The 15,599-nt window shown below is 58.2% G+C and overlaps 1 protein-coding gene across 3 annotated transcripts in view; it reads left to right on the top strand.

The window, feature by feature from the left end:
• Positions 1 to 15,599, top strand: part of OTOF (otoferlin) — a 90,443-nt gene that overhangs the window by 67,852 nt on the left and 6,992 nt on the right. For 2 of the 3 annotated variants that reach the window (XM_081592807.1, XM_081592806.1), the window contains 26 exons: positions 210 to 433; positions 859 to 967; positions 1,495 to 1,675; positions 1,800 to 1,920; positions 2,747 to 2,847; positions 2,941 to 3,031; positions 3,193 to 3,309; positions 3,560 to 3,712; positions 4,036 to 4,225; positions 4,334 to 4,458; positions 4,844 to 4,978; positions 5,653 to 5,814; positions 6,029 to 6,148; positions 6,606 to 6,767; positions 6,880 to 7,042; positions 7,599 to 7,669; positions 9,105 to 9,134; positions 9,558 to 9,689; positions 11,579 to 11,642; positions 12,339 to 12,475; positions 12,583 to 12,717; positions 13,112 to 13,249; positions 13,558 to 13,685; positions 13,803 to 13,973; positions 14,617 to 14,777; positions 15,456 to 15,598. In XM_081592807.1, the coding sequence (XP_081448933.1) occupies positions 210 to 433; positions 859 to 967; positions 1,495 to 1,675; positions 1,800 to 1,920; positions 2,747 to 2,847; positions 2,941 to 3,031; positions 3,193 to 3,309; positions 3,560 to 3,712; positions 4,036 to 4,225; positions 4,334 to 4,458; positions 4,844 to 4,978; positions 5,653 to 5,814; positions 6,029 to 6,148; positions 6,606 to 6,767; positions 6,880 to 7,042; positions 7,599 to 7,669; positions 9,105 to 9,134; positions 9,558 to 9,689; positions 11,579 to 11,642; positions 12,339 to 12,475; positions 12,583 to 12,717; positions 13,112 to 13,249; positions 13,558 to 13,685; positions 13,803 to 13,973; positions 14,617 to 14,777; positions 15,456 to 15,598 (3,464 nt within the window). Of the gene's footprint in view, positions 1 to 209; positions 434 to 858; positions 968 to 1,494; positions 1,676 to 1,799; positions 1,921 to 2,746; positions 2,848 to 2,940; positions 3,032 to 3,192; positions 3,310 to 3,559; positions 3,713 to 4,035; positions 4,226 to 4,333; positions 4,459 to 4,843; positions 4,979 to 5,652; positions 5,815 to 6,028; positions 6,149 to 6,605; positions 6,768 to 6,879; positions 7,043 to 7,538; positions 7,670 to 9,104; positions 9,135 to 9,557; positions 9,690 to 11,578; positions 11,643 to 12,338; positions 12,476 to 12,582; positions 12,718 to 13,111; positions 13,250 to 13,557; positions 13,686 to 13,802; positions 13,974 to 14,616; positions 14,778 to 15,455; position 15,599 lie in introns of all 3 variants that reach the window. The other variant, XM_081592805.1, reaches the window with a different exon arrangement.

Here is a 15,599-nt window from a genome sequence, read left to right as displayed (position 1 = left end):
CACCCCACAGCCGCCCACACACAGCAGACACAGCTTGCCCCGCAGCCCCCTGTGAGCCCCATAGCCATGGGCCCTGGGCTGCCTCAGACATTTCCCCGCGGGATGCGTGGAGTCCTCAGCTCAGCAACCAGGAGGCCCAGGCCGGGAGCCCCCAAAACAGGTCTCCCCACCTGAGTGAGCCCCTCAATCCCCTGCACCCCTGCCCACAGGCTTCCTGCCCACGCTGGGCCCTGCCTGGGTGAACATGTACGGCTCCACACGCAACTACACGCTGTTAGACGAGCATCAGGACCTGAACGAGGGCCTGGGGGAGGGCGTGTCCTTCCGCGCCCGCCTCATGCTGGGCCTGGCGGTGGAGATCCTGGACACCTCCAACCCTGAGATCACCAGCTCCACTGAGGTGCAGGTGGAGCAGGCCACGCCTGTCTCCGAGGTGAGGCCCCAGGGGGCTGTGCTCCCCTCCAGAGCCCTCCCAGCCCCGCTCAGCACCCTTCAACCCAATGCAGCCTGGGCCTGGGCTCTGCCAGTGTCCACCCCGCCTGCCTCAGGCCTGAGCCTCCCTCCCCAGGAAGCGGCAAGAGTTCTGTCCCCTCCCACTGCCTGTGCCTGTACTCTGCCCATCTCTGCTCCTTTCCTGGCCACGGTTGTCCTTGTGCTAGACAGAGCAGCCCTTCCCCCAAGGACAGGCTGGAGGGCCAAAGGAATTGGGTCTTCAGTGTCTGGGCTCCTAGTTCCACAGCTGGGTGGGATGTCCCCCACCACTAGGCCCAAGGGCCTGTCTGGAGACAGAAAGAAGCCTGGCCCCGGCCCCAACATGCTGGTAAGCTTTCAGGATGGCTTGAACCACCTCCCCCACAGAGCTGCACGGGGAAAATAGAAGAATTCTTTCTATTTGGAGCCTTCCTGGAGGCCTCAATGATCGACCGGAAAAATGGAGACAAGCCCATCACCTTTGAGGTCACCATAGGTGAGAGCTGAGCTCACAGAGGGGTCTTTGGGCCTGGGGGCTGCAGAGTGATAACTGTTGGGTCTGCTGCACAGCCCTCGGGGGAAGGGGACTTTGACCACTTCCCTCGAGTGTCCTCAGGCGCCCACACAGCACATAGTGACTGCACATCGTGAGTGCACACACGCCCCACAGGGTGAACCTTAGGGCTTAGCGGAGTTAGGGACATGAGAAGGAAGCACGTCCTCTCTGCAGAAGGGAGCAAGGCCCCCATGGGACTAGAGAGGAGAGTCCTGCAGGGTCCATGTCCGGGGCTGGACCTTGAGCTCAGTGGTCATCAGGGCTCCCAGCGAGATCTCTGCCGGAGTGCAGGACATGGCCCCATCCTCTGGCTAGTATCCTGTGGTGTCTGAGCTCACACAGACCCCAGGAGAGGCCCCATTCTCTGACTCTTGCTTTTCCCAGCCACAGACCCCTGGATTGGAGGGCAAGGTGGGGCCTGGTGGGAAAAGACTTCTGGGCCCTCGGGTGCCCACTTCTGCCTCCAGGCAACTACGGGAACGAAGTTGATGGCCTGTCGCGACCCCAGCGGCCTCGGCCTCGGAAGGAGCCCGGGGACGAGGAGGAAGTCGATCTGATCCAGAACTCGAGTGACGACGAGACTGATGAGGGTGGGGACCTGGCCTCGGTCTCCTCCACCCCACCCATGCGGCCCCAGATCACCGACAGGTGAGCCAGGCAGGACAGAGGGCCCTGAGAGGCCCTGCCCGCTGCCTGCCATCCTCTAGTGGCCTGTCCCCTGCCCGCCTGCCTGGGCACCCAGTCCTCAGTCTCCCATCTGCTCCCACCCCAGGAACTACTTCCATCTACCCTACCTGGAGCGCAAACCCTGCATCTACATCAAGAGCTGGTGGCCTGACCAACGCCGTCGCCTGTACAATGCCAACATCATGGATCACATCGCAGACAAGCTGGTCAGGGCCAGGCCCGGGATGGGAGGGGAATGGCAGAGGGGCCGTGCTTCTGAGGGCCTCGCCCAGCCTGGACACCGCCCCTGCCTCACACAAGGCCTATCTGCCCAGCAGATTACCATGGGCATCGAGGAGGGACTGCAGAATGGCCCCAGCAGGTCCTGTGCTCCTGTCCCCACCCCATTCCCAGGAGCAGTCCAGGGTCTGAGGGCTTCCTGTAATGGAGTTTGGGAATCGTGGCCCGTCCAGTCTTGGGTTTCCCTGGAGGTGTCTGGCCAATCCCTTTCTCTCTCTGGCCTCTGCTCCCCCCTACCCCCTTGCATCTGATTCTGGGCTCTGTCCGACCCCTGTGGGTCCACTAGGACCACAGACTCATGACCCAGAGATGGCTTCTTCCTCAGGAACCAAAGTGTCATGAGCATCACGGCTTCTGGGTTCTGAAAATTGAACCCGGAAATTGAACCTGGAAATTGGTGTTTCTGGGTTTCCCTGGTGGCTCAGATGGTAAAGCGCCTGCTTGCAATGCGGGAGACCAGAGTTCGATCCCTGGGTTGGGAAGATCCCCTGGAAAAGGAAATGGCAACCCACTCCAGTACCCTTGCCTGGAAAACCCCATGGACAGAGGAGCGGGGTAGGCTACATTCCATGGGGTCGCAAAGAGTTGGACATGACTAAGCGACTTCACTTTCGCTTTTCTTTATGATGGCAGAGCACTCCAGGGATGGTGCTCACAGGAGGTCCTAGGATACTAGCCCCTCATCCTCTTGATGAAAGAGGGAGACATTTGGGGAGGCTGAACGGGGCTGTGGCTCACACTCCTGGTTCACAGGAAGAAGGCCTGAACGACGTGCAGGAGATGATCAAAACAGAGAAGTCGTACCCTGAGCGTCGACTGCGGGGCGTCCTGGAGGAGCTGAGCTCTGGCTGCTAGTGAGCGGAGGGGCTGCCAGTGTGGGGGGGCAATGGGAGGCTGGCAGAGAAGGAGTCATCTCTGCTAAGCCCTTCTCCCACCCCCAACCCCAGCCGCTTCCTCTCCCTCGCGGACAAGGACCAGGGCCACTCATCCCGCACCAGGCTGGACCGGGAGCGTCTCAAGTCCTGCATGCGGGAGCTGGTGAGCACGCGGCTGGACCACTCGGGGACAGAGGGAGGGTCTGGCGGTGAAAAGGGAAGCCGAGGTGGGGGGACATCCATCTCTGAGGTCACGGCCCCCAGGGCCAGCCCCTCCATCACGTGTCATGACCTGAGCCCCACTTACACCCCCCTACCTCGCAGGAAAGCATGGGGCAGCAGGCCAAGACCCTGCGGGCACAAGTGAAGCGGCACACGGTGCGGGACAAACTGAGGCTTTGTCAGAACTTCCTGCAGAAGCTGCGCTTCCTGGCAGACGAGGTGTGCCCTGTGCCGGAGCAAGGCGGGAGGGGGCTGCATAGGAGGGGGTGGGCCCGGGAGGGGGCTGCATAGGAGGGGGTGGGCCCCGGGTGGGCCCCTCCCGCTCTGACAGGTGTTGAGGGACAGGGGTGACCAAGCCTTTCATCCTATCCCGTGCTCTTCCCACTCCATTGGCGGGAGAAGGAAAACCCAGCGTCAGGTCCCCTCCCTTACGGGGCACACCGGCCTCCCCCACCCCACCTCATCCCAGCCCCAGCACAGCATCCCTGATGTCTTCATCTGGATGATGAGCAACAACAAGCGCATCGCCTACACCCGGGTGCCCTCCAAGGACCTGCTCTTCTCCATCGTGGAGGAGGAACTGGGCAAGGACTGCGCCAAAGTCAAGACACTCTTCCTGAAGGTGCCGGAAAGGGAGTGGATTAGCGGCGGGTGGAGAGGCTGGGGTCTGGGCTACTCTCAAGAGGTGCTCTTCCCCTTGGAGGGAGCAGCGTCCACACCCCTGGGTCTGCCAGGCCTGGGCGGGCAAGATGCTCAGAGAAGAGCTAAAGAGAATAGGAAAGGGATCCTGCCCTGCCCATCCCCTTCTGTGCTGTGTTTCCCCACTGCACAGCCCAGTGGGATGGCTGTGGTGGGGATGGGCCCCCTCTGACCACAGCTTCTTCAGCTCCCTCCCCCTTCCTCACCCCGTGGGCTTTGGCAGCTGACCCTGCGCCCACCCCCCAGCTGCCGGGGAAGCGGGGCTTCGGCTCGGCGGGCTGGACGGTGCAGGCCAAGCTGGAGCTCTACCTGTGGCTGGGTCTTAGCAAGCAGCGCAAGGACTTCCTGTGTGGCCTGCCCTGCGGCTTTGAGGAGGTCAAGGCAGCCCAGGGCCTGGGCCTACACTCCTTCCCGCCCATCAGCCTGGTCTACACTAGTGAGTGAGGACTCCCAGGTCTGGGTGGCCCCGGCTCCCAGCCCTCACCCAGGGAAGGCATGCTGGCTGGTGGCCTGTTCCCCGAGCCTCAGCCTGCTCTTCCCACAGAGAAGCAGGCTTTCCAGCTCCGCGCCCACATGTACCAGGCTCGCAGCCTCTTTGCTGCCGACAGCACCGGCCTCTCGGACCCCTTTGCCCGTGTCTTCTTCATCAACCAGAGTCAGTGCACAGAGGTGAGGGCCCCGGGGAGGAGCGGGTGGCTCCGACTCTGAGAGCACTGGGGGGCCTGTGAGTTTCTGGGACCTAGAGAAACAGAGCAGCCAGTACCCCAGATCCTTAGAGGGAAGGCTTGCAGATAACTGCAGGCCCAGGCAACACTGGTGAAGGTTTTAATCATGGTTACATTCAACGCAGAAGACAGGGAAGACATTGGCGGGGGGTGAGGGGGGCGGTCAAGAGCAGACCTCATTTAAGATTCCCAAAAGAGTCAGAGAACACCGCACTCCTGCCCCCGAGTCCCCCGGAAACCATAGGAGTGACTGGGGGTGACTCCTGCTCGTGTATCTGCCAACCTACCATCACCCCTACTTGTTACCTGTCTACCCCACCCTGCTGCAGGTACTGAATGAGACCCTGTGCCCCACCTGGGACCAGATGCTGGTGTTTGACAACCTAGAGCTCTACGGTGAAGCTCATGAGCTAAGGGACGATCCCCCTATCATTGTTATCGAAATCTACGACCAGGACACCATGGTATGGGTGGGCTCTGGCACTTGCATTGGCAGCCACCTTCCCAGCCCACTCCCAGAGCCCCTTGGCCAGGGTGCTTGCCAGGAAGCCGGGGGTCTGGGCTGCTGACCAGCCCTTCCAAGAGACCCCAGGTATCTTCTGCCCTCTCACTGCAGCCTGACCCCTCCTGATGCTATGAGCCTCTGGGGTCTCAGGGAGGAGACAGGCCAGGGCATCCCCACCTGCTGCACAGACAGACCAAGCCCAGGCCCAGTCATGCCAAGAAGGCCTGCTATCCCCAGCCTTCCTCCATCCCAGACCGCCCAACTCCCCCCATCCTTGCATACACAGTCATGAGCAGCCTCATAGCTCTCCATGGGTGCTCTGGAGTGAGGGAGTGGAGGATTAGGGTGACCCCTCCGGAGCTGGGGAGACACTTTCTACAAGCCACCCCAGCTACTGGGGTGCCCTGAGTGAGTTCTGGACTAGCGCTAGGAGCACCTATTTCTAGATCTGCATCTGCCATTCACTGCCAGCCTCATCTGGAGCTAGCCCGACTTGGTTTCCCCATCTGTAAAATGGGGTGATCACACCTACAACTACATGGAGCTGTGGTGAAGACTGAATGACATCCTGGGTGTGAACGTGCTCGGTCAGTTCAGGCATCAAGAGGCCACCTTGGCTGTTTGTCACATCAGGGCAAAGCCGACTTCATGGGCCGGACCTTTGCTAAGCCGCTGGTGAAGATGGCCGATGAGGCGTACTGCCCACCCCGCTTCCCGCCCCAGCTGGAGTACTATCAGATCTACCGGGGCAATGCCACGGCTGGGGACCTGCTGGCCGCCTTCGAGCTGCTGCAGGTGGGGCTGCTGGAAAAAGGGGGCTGGGCCGGTGGCCTCTCTCCTCCCCATCCTGCTGTGAGGCCATTGAGACTGAACTCGGGGCATGGTTCCTGGGGACCTGTGCTGTTTGGCCTTTTCTGTCTCCCTAGATCATGTGGCACCTAACTCGTGGGGAGAGAGAGCCCTTTCCCTGGGCTCACCAGGATATGACACTATGTCCCCCATCCCCCAGACTGGACCGGCAGGGAAGGCCGACCTGCCTCCCATCAACGGCCCAGTGGACGTGGACCGAGGTCCCATCATGCCTGTGCCTGTGGGCATCCGGCCCGTGCTGAGCAAGTACCGGGTAGAGGTGCGTGGGCTCCGCCCTGCCCTGAACAGGCCCTGACATACTCTGCTTCCTGGTCCCCCTCACCCTCTCCCCATCAAGGGTCGTATGCACACATCACACTGGTGGCATCAAACGCCAGGGATTCCTCAGCAACCTCAGGCCATGCCTTGTTTTTTAGAAAAAGACACTGTAGTCTCGGGAGGGGAAGCGACTGGCCCAAGGTCACACCTGGGAGCCAGTAGCAGACCCCAGCTCCCGCCTATCCCCTGCCCTTTCTGCACTGATTTACACTGTCCAGGACCTTTCCCGGCCTCCATCCGCCCTCACACCCACACTCACCCCCCAACACAGCCCCTTCAGGACACCCTCCCTCATCAGCTCTCCCAGCCCTGCCCCTCCTGGTGAGTGGCCCCCCGCAGCTGGCGCCCTTGACGGAGGGACTGTCCTCTCTCCCCACACCCCCACCCCCCACACACAGGTGCTGTTCTGGGGCCTGCGAGACCTGAAGCGGGTAAACCTGGCCCAGGTGGACCGGCCACGGGTGGACATCGAGTGCGCAGGGAAGGGGGTGCAGTCATCCCTGATCCACAATTACAAGAAGAACCCCAACTTCAGCACCCTGGTCAAGTGGTTTGAAGTGGTGGGTGCAGGCCCGGGGGTGGTGGGGCAGGGCTGGGCACAGCGAGTGCGGCCGGACACGGCCAGTGCCTCTGCTCCTTCTCTGAGCTCAGGCTCCCTGCCCCCACCCCCAGGACCTCCCGGAGAACGAGCTCCTGCACCCGCCCTTGAACATCCGCGTGGTGGACTGCCGGGCCTTCGGCCGCTACACCCTGGTCGGCTCCCACGCCGTCAGCTCCCTGCGGCGCTTCATCTACCGGCCCCCAGACCGCTCGGCTCCCAGCTGGAACACCTCGGGTACGGCCACTCCCGAGGCCCAGGGCGGGGGCTCCAGCTCGCAGTCCAGACCACGCGGTTTCCTCCTGGGGGTGTCCCCAGGTGGGGTAGGGGAGGCCAGGAAGGAGGGTCCACCCTGGAGACCCTCTAGGGTGGAGGGGCTGTCCAGGCAGCCCCAAACTAGTGCCAGAAAGGTCAGAGCCGAGGCGTCCTTAGAGGGCGTGAGGGCAGATGGCCTTCTCTGCCTGACCCCAGAGAAGACTCTGCCCTCCACCCCCCACATGGCCTCCACTGTGTCACTGAGCACAGCTCACACTCCTCTCTGGCTCACCTCCTCCCTCTCCTTATGCTCATCTTTTCTCCCTCAACTGTCACATCCCTCCCTCAACTGTCGCATTTCCCCCTAGGAAAGCTCCAGAATCAGCTTTAGGCCTCTGGTCCTTCCAGCCACTCCGACTCTCACTCTTCCTCCTGCTCCTCCCTGTCTGTCTGTCTGTCTGTCCATCTCTCTGTCCAGGCAGGCTCCTCCAGGGCCGCCGTGTGCTGTACAGTGGCGGCCCCTCCTCTCGCCCCACAGGGGAGGTCGTGGTGAGCATGGAGCCGGAGGTGCCCGTCAAGAAGCTGGAGACCATGGTGAAGCTGGACGCGGTAAGGTGCCTGGAGACGTGCAATTGCGGGTGACACTTTCCCAAAGCCGGGCCACCCCCACCCCACCCGCCAGACAACACATTAAGTCACTCCTCCTTCAGTGTGGGGTGGGCCAGGGCTAGCCCTGACTGCGTGTGCACGCAGCCCTATCCTAGAGTGTCCAGGAAGGCAAGAATCTCAATTCTGCATGTGTGTGTGTGCCATGAACATGTGGCACACATGTTTGAGAGACAGAGCAGTAACGTGTGAAGCAATAGCCCGCCATTGTTTTTATTCCAACAAACGACACCACAGGCAAGGACTCCTTGTGTGAACACCAGTGTTCCCTCCAGAGGGTCTGAGTTTTCTTTCTCAGCCTTTTACAAACGACCCTCCCCAGGCCTGGGTTGGGGCAGGTGTTCCAGGTGGAGGTGCCTTACTCCTCCTGGCTTAGGACTGGGACTGATGGTCTGCCAAAAGGGACCCTGTCACCTGGGTGTTGAGATACAGACATGGAGTCTGCAGGAGAAGGTGGGATGGAGGCCGGCCTGGAACAGGTCATCCTGAGTCCAGGCAGGTCAGAGAGGGCAGGAGGCAAGCTTACCTCCCCACTGCCTTCTCCAAATCCCATTCCTGACATCGTGTGCTTCTCGCAGCCTGTGGCGTCTCCTAGCTTCTGAGATCTGGGCCGAGTCCGAGAGGATCCTTCCTCACCCCATCACTCTGGTCCCCAGAGAGTCTGGGGCAGTGGCTGAGTTAGCAGAGGGCATGGCTCATGGAAGAGGCAAGCAGTCGAGGCCTGCTGCCTGGCCTGTGGGGCTGGGATGGCACCACCAGGGGCTGTGGGGCTAAATCTTGAGATGCCATGTCCACCCTCGGCTCCCAGCCTCTGAAGCTCCTCCTGGGGGCAGGCAGCTAGTTTCAGGCCATCAGTGAACAAAGAAGACAGCACAGAACTGAGCTTCACCATCATCCGCATGGGCTCTGGTGGGGCCTTTTTCATCGGGGTCCCCTTCAGCTGTATAGTTGTGTCCACTTACTCATTAAGGCACTTGCCTTTCATCCAGCCAACATTACCAACATCCAGTCTCATGCCACATCAGCCTCCCCTCTTGACTCTGACTGCCCGCTGCAATCATCTGGGAAATTCACAACTCTCCTGGTGCCCAGGACCCCACCTTGGACTCAGTGGAGCCCTGTGACGGATCATTTTTAAAAGCCCCCAGTAATTCTCATGTGCGGTCAGGTTGGCAAACCACCACCCTGGAAGTTCTGAGGAAACATCTCTGAGGCAAACCTTCCACAGTCCTGGAATTGGCCTTGTGAGCATAGCGCTCATGACCCAGGGACCATGCCTGTGTGAGCCCCTCCCTGCACCCTCTCTGGCTGGGCCGCTGCCCACCACTTCTGGCCCAGTGGCTAAGTCTGTCCTTGTCTCCTTGGTTCCCCTCTGCAGACTTCCGATGCCGTCATCAAGGTGGATGTGGTGAGTGCAGGGACTGTTGGGGAGCTCTGGGAAGAGAAGACCCTACACTACATAGGGTATCAGGCCAAGGGGAGCAGCATCAGGGACTGAGCGACCCCACAGCCCCTGATGCTCCGGCCAGCGTAACCCCTCCTAAGAGGCAGAGGGAGAGAGCTGCTTGGGCTGCAAGCCCCTGCGCACCAATCCCGTCTTGGCTGGGCTCACGCTGGTGGGTTCATGACACTCTCTGGGCCATGGCATCCATTTCCATAAAACAAGGTCCTGCCCCTTTCATACTGGTGGCTTCACAGAGCTCCCTGGAACCCAGGGCTTCCCGGGAGCAGATGGTCAGGATGGATGGGGGACCCTCAGATTGTCCTGGGCTCTGGGAATGGCCAGGGTGCAGGGACGTATGCAGGACTCTGGACCTGGCCAACCCTGCAGGCTGATGAAGAGAAGGAGAGGAAGAAGAAGAAGAAGAAAGGCAGCTCGGATGAGCCGGAGGAGGAGGAGCCGGACGAGAGCATGCTGGACTGGTGGTCCAAGTACTTTGCTTCCATTGACACCATGAAGGAGGTGAGGCCTCCATCCTAGGCAGGGGGCCAAGGAGGGATTAGGCTGGGGGAGGTGATGCCAGCTCCACATCAGACCCTCCTATCCAGCTTCTTTCCTGCCCCTACCAGAGTGGTTCCCCCACTCCATCAACATTAGCTTGGAACAGTCTGTATCACAGCCTTGAAGTTCTAACTCATCCTTTTCCAGTCTACCTTCTCGGGCTTGGTTTCCTCAAGTCCTCATTCATTTCAGTTCAGTTCAGTTCAGTTGCTCAGTCGTGTCCGACTGTTTGCAACCCCATGAACCACAGCATTCCAGGCCTCCCTGCCCATCACCAGCTCCTGGAGTTTACCAAAACTCATGTCCATTGAGTCAGTGATGCCATCCAACCATCTCATCCTCTGTCACTCCCTTCTCCTCCTGCCCTCAATCTTTCCCAGCATCAGGGTCTTTTCAAATGAGTCAGCTCTCCACATCAGGTTGAGTATATATGATGAGTCAGACACCAACCTAGGCGCTACAGGAGCCAAAAGATAAGATGCCAAACCTGCCCTGAGTATTTACTGGACGTGCAAAATGCACATGTAAATAGATAGAGTGCAATGTGATAACAAAGGCAATTCAGTGCCTAGGAGGCAGGAAAAGCCTCACAGAGGAGGTGACCTTTGAGGAAGAGGAGAAACGTGCACTCAGAGGCCAACAGGAAACAACTTCTCAGTAGTACTTGCACATCTATTATCATTTTACATATTATGCTATTTTATTTTACATGTCTTGGTCGCTGTTGCTGTGTGAAATGTTCTTCCCCTGTTGTGCACACACAGGTCTACTGAGTCAGACTGCAAATTCCAGAAAGCTCGTTTCTCCCCCCTCATCATTTGTCTCTTGTCCACACTGCCAACCTAGCTCAGGGCAGGCACCCCTGACTGACCAACTGACCAGAAAGGACGTGCGCCCCTGGTTGTGTTTCCTTGACCAAGCTGATCCAGCCACATCCTCTCCCCAGGCCCTTTCTATGACCCAAGTTGTGTGTGATGTTTACCATTCATATTAGAGCACAGGCTAAGCTGCTGTAGCAGGTCAGATTGGTATGAACAAGAAAGCTGATATGGTGATTCACTGGGGTTGGAGGCCAATATCCTACCATCTTGTTACTGGCATCTATATGGTTAGAGATGGCTTACCATCACGTCCTAATACCAATGCACAGGAAGGGTAAAGAGAAGAGGAGGAGGCATACTCCTTTCCTCTTGAGGGCCCAGCCTAGAAGCAGCACATAAGCACATCCACTCACATTGGCTAGAATCTAATCCCATAGCCACACTTAGCTGCAAGGGAGGCTGGGAAATGTGATCTTTAGCTAGGTGACTCTGTGCTAAAATCTTTTAGAGAGCAGAAGCACATATAATTGAGGGGCATCTAGTAGTATCTTCTACCACCAACACCTCCTGGATTCAAGTTGGAGCTTCAGGAGGTTGCCTGTTGTCTCAAGTCTGTTCCTGTAATTTGCACAGGCTGCCACTAGGCGGCAGTGGCACCTTGGATGAATCCTGATGATTTAGTGTCCAGTGTGTACTGAGTGAAGAAAATAAACCATGTTTTCTTATCCAGTTATACTTTTTTACATTAAAACAATAAAACGTTAAAACTGAGAAGCAATGTTAAAGAACACATATTTTTCCATCGTACATAATTGAAAGAATCATAAAACTCCTGAGTACACTTAAGTCATATTTTACACTATAAACTTTTTTAACCCACTTAAGCAGAGCACATGATAGGTTTGAAACCCAGTGGGAAAGAGTTTCTGCTTCTAAAAATTTAAGACTGGTCTGAGACCACAGTGTGGGGTCAACAAACCCTGCCCTAGGAAACCTACCTTCCCTTCTCCTCACCTCATTTTTTGGCAGCAAATTCGACAAGAAATCTCAGGAACTGACTTGGAGGAGAAGGAGGAGATGGACAACACCGAAGGTGAGCTCTGGAGCCCTGGAACTCTGCTTTCATCTCCCAGCCCATCATATGAGTGGCTCCTCCACTCATCACACCAGCTGCTTCTCTTTCCCCTTCCCGTGGGTCCTCACAGCTGCAGCAGCCTACGGCAGACATCCTCAGGCATCCCTGAGGCCCTTACGTAGAGTGGCTTTTACTCTGACCAGTTGAGCAACCACAGTGATGGACAGACATTTAGAGCCATCGAACATCAGAGCTGGAAGAGCTCATCCCATTCTGTGTCTTCCAGACCTTTTCCATGGAACACTATGAATGGGTTTTCTAAAGGGAAAAGAAAGTTCTGAGGCCAAATTGGTTAAACAGGTCCCTTGGTGCAGGACTTCTCAGTGCCTTTAATATACAAATGCTATTATAAATCTCTAAAAGGAAGACAGAATAAAATATTTCTCCAACTTATTATATATATATAATTATATATCATATCATGCATATACATACATACATATATATATATATATATATATATCTCCTTTCTCTTAAAGCATTCCAAGAACACCTACACTTAGTGTTTCACTGAATGCTGTTTGGAAAATGCTAATATAGAACAGTCCTCTTATTAGAGACCTGCAAAGTTAAATTAGTGAAGTGATGAGGTAGGTCTCCAGCCCTGGCTTTCCTGCTCAGATCATTTCTGCCTCCTTGTCTGTTTCCGGCCAGGCCTGAAGGGGCCGATGAAGGGCAAGGAGAAGGCGAGGGCTGCAAAGGAGGAGAAGAAGAAAAGAATCCAGAGCCTAGGCCCTGGCCAGGGGTCAGAGGCCCCCGAGAAGAGAAAACCCAAGATTGATGAGCTCAAGGTGAGGGTCTGGGACCAGACCCCACCAGGATGTGGGGTCGTCACGCCCGGGTCAAGACAGAGGCCTGTAGGCTGCCTCACCTCCCCTGATGGCCTGGCTTGGCTCAGGTGTACCCCAAGGAGCTGGAGTCAGAGTTCGACAACTTCGAGGACTGGCTGCACACGTTCAACTTGCTTCGGGGCAAGACGGGGGACGACGAGGATGGCGGGACCGAGGAGGAGCGCATCGTGGGTCGGTTCAAGGTCAGGCGGCGAGCATGGGCGGGGCCCAGCCCCTAAGACTCAGGCCCTGAGTCCTGAGCACCCCCACCAGCTCTCCTCCCCACCCCGAGCCTGGGGCTGACAGCCAAGGGGAACTGTCAGCTGCCCCATGGGAAAACTATGAGAATACTTGCACGCTGAGTGATAAGGGACATCTGCCCTGAACCCACTCCCCCACTTCACCCCCCGCAGAATTGCCCCCATTCCGGCCACTTCCTCTAAAACCCCTGACTCTCTGTGACCCAGCAACTAAAAGGTTAAGGCCCCAAACCCCTGCAGTAGGGTGCAGACCCTCAGTGCTCTGGGCTATTTTAAATGCCATCCCTGCCTGTGCCCACGGGAACCTGCACCCTGACCCACGCTTGCCGCACCCCAGGGCTCCCTCTGTGTGTACAAAGTGCCACTCCCAGAGGACGTGTCCCGGGAAGCCAGCTACGACCCCACCTATGGCATGTTCCAGGGCATCCCCAGCAATGACCCCATCAACGTGCTGGTCCGAGTCTACGTGGTCCGGGTGAGAGCCCCCTCGCAGCCTCTCTCCCCAGGCTCCCAGTCCTCCTGCCCAAGAGGGGCTTAAGCAGCCTCAAACTGATAGCCCCCACCTAGGAGACATCAGGGAGGGCAGCTGGCATTGTGCCACCCTTTATAGAGGCGGAAGCCAAGGCCCAGAGATGGTCAGGGACTCACCCGGGGTCACACAGCAACTCTCTGGTCCAGTGCTCCTGCCCTTCATTATCTTGGGACCATTGAGGGTGGGGGGAGCAGGGACACTGGAAGATGAGGGTGCAGGGACCCTGCTTAGGAGCACCCCTTCCATCCCAGGCCACGGACCTGCACCCTGCAGACATCAATGGCAAAGCTGACCCCTACATCGCCATCCGGCTAGGCAAGACTGACATCCGTGACAAAGAGAACTACATCTCCAAGCAGCTCAACCCCGTCTTTGGGAAGTAAGGCCTCCTGGTGTCCCACCTCCACCCTGCCCAGACTTCTCCAGCCCAGACTCCCTCCTGCCCCACCCTACCCAATCCCGACCCTCAACCCTTCTCCCAACCCCACCGCACCAGGTCCTTTGACATCGAGGCCTGCTTCCCCATGGAATCCATGCTGACAGTGGCCGTGTATGACTGGGATCTGGTAGGCACCGACGACCTCATTGGGGAAACCAAGATCGACCTGGAAAACCGCTTCTACAGCAAGCACCGCGCCACCTGCGGCATCGCCCAGACCTATTCCGTGTGCGTGGGGCGGGTTGGGGCAGGGGGGTGCCTACTGCACCTTGACTTCAAAATCAAGATGCAAACCATTGGATTTTGGAAGGTGGACATATGGTTTCTGTCCCAGCCAGGCCTCCACCCCCACAGGCTCTGGGCTCAGCCTTCAGGGGCCAGGACTGCAGGTTCCAAGACAAGGAGAAAGCCAGGGAATTCCAGGACAGAGGAAACAGAGGGAGAGAAAAGCAGGCTGGGAGGAGAGGCAGGAGTGCACTAGGAAGAGTCCACCAGAAATCTGGCCAGACTGTGCCACTGCCAGGCTGTGTGACCCTGGGCCAGCCCCTCAATCTCTCTGGTTGTCAGTTTCCTCAGGGAGTCTTTGACATTCCAGAGGAGTGGACACAGTAGGGGGGATGGTGCGGCTGCACTGGGGGAGACTGGATGCTGGTCCTTGGGGAGCATGGAGCACGTGGGGCCCGAGCCCAGGGCAGGAGGAATCAGCCTCCAGCAGCCCTCGTGTCTCAGCTGATCCTGGAGCATGGGGCAGGGCTCACTCGCTCACATGGGGCAACAGCCAACCTAAGGAAGCTGGCCAGGGCCACTTACTACCTGGGGTTGGCCCAGCCACACCCCAAGCCCCACCCAGCCCGTGTGTCTCCTCCCACAGACATGGCTACAATATCTGGCGGGACCCTATGAAGCCCAGCCAGATCCTGACCCGCCTCTGCAAGGAGGGCAAAGTGGACGGCCCCCACTTCGGGCCCCCCGGGAGAGTGAAGGTGTCCAACCGCATCTTCACAGGGCCCTCTGAGATCGAGGATGAGAATGGTAATGGGTTGCTGCACACAGCTATGGGGGTGTCAAGAGGCCATGGAAGGACCCACACATCCTTGTGGTGGGACCACCCCTCTGCTAATCACCCCAGTGTACCCCTCCTGTCCGCTCAGCCTCCGCCCTTCCTCCCCATTCCACACTGCACTTGCCCACTTGTCCCCTTTCTCTTCCTCTCAGCCTCCCTGTGGGGTAGGAAGGTTCTTCCCCATTCTACAGATGAGGAAAGTGAGACCCAAAGGGTTTCAGTGACTTGCCCAAGGTCACTCAGATTTTACAAGGCAGAGTGAGGGGATTGTAGACCCAGGTTGGTCTGGCTCTCCCCACCCTTTTGCCCTTGTGGCCCTTCATGGAGAACCAGCAAATGTCTCTGCCAGAAGCTTGTGCCACCCACCTTCAAGATGCTGGACAGGACGTAGGTTCTTCTCTTCCCTGACCTCTCAGCCCAGCGGGATTCTCGGGTCAGTTTCCCCCCAAGCAGGGAAAACCCAAGGACACAGACCCCCTTGGGCCCATGAGGCAGCTGAGAGCTTGGGCTGTTGCATCTCCCTCTGAGCCTCAGTTTCCCCATCAGTAGACCAGAGAAGGGGCCTCTGTATGTCCTTGAGCCCCTGGCCCAGCACAGGTCTCTTGTTCTGCTGACCCCACGTATGAGCTCACCTCCGGCACCCACAGGGCAGAGGAAGCCCACAGAAGAGCACGTGGCACTGCTGGCCCTGAGACACTGGGAGGACATCCCCCGCGTAGGCTGCTGCCTGGTACCCGAACACGTGGAGACACGACCGCTGCTCAACCCCGACAAGCCGGGCATCGAACAGG

This window comes from Giraffa tippelskirchi, chromosome 4 (assembly GCF_054371585.1).
Source record: "Giraffa tippelskirchi isolate mGirTip1 chromosome 4, T2T-mGirTip1v1.2.pri, whole genome shotgun sequence".
In the NCBI taxonomy this organism is placed as follows: domain Eukaryota; kingdom Metazoa; phylum Chordata; class Mammalia; order Artiodactyla; family Giraffidae; genus Giraffa; species Giraffa tippelskirchi.
This window is presented reverse-complemented; position numbering and strand designations above follow the sequence as displayed.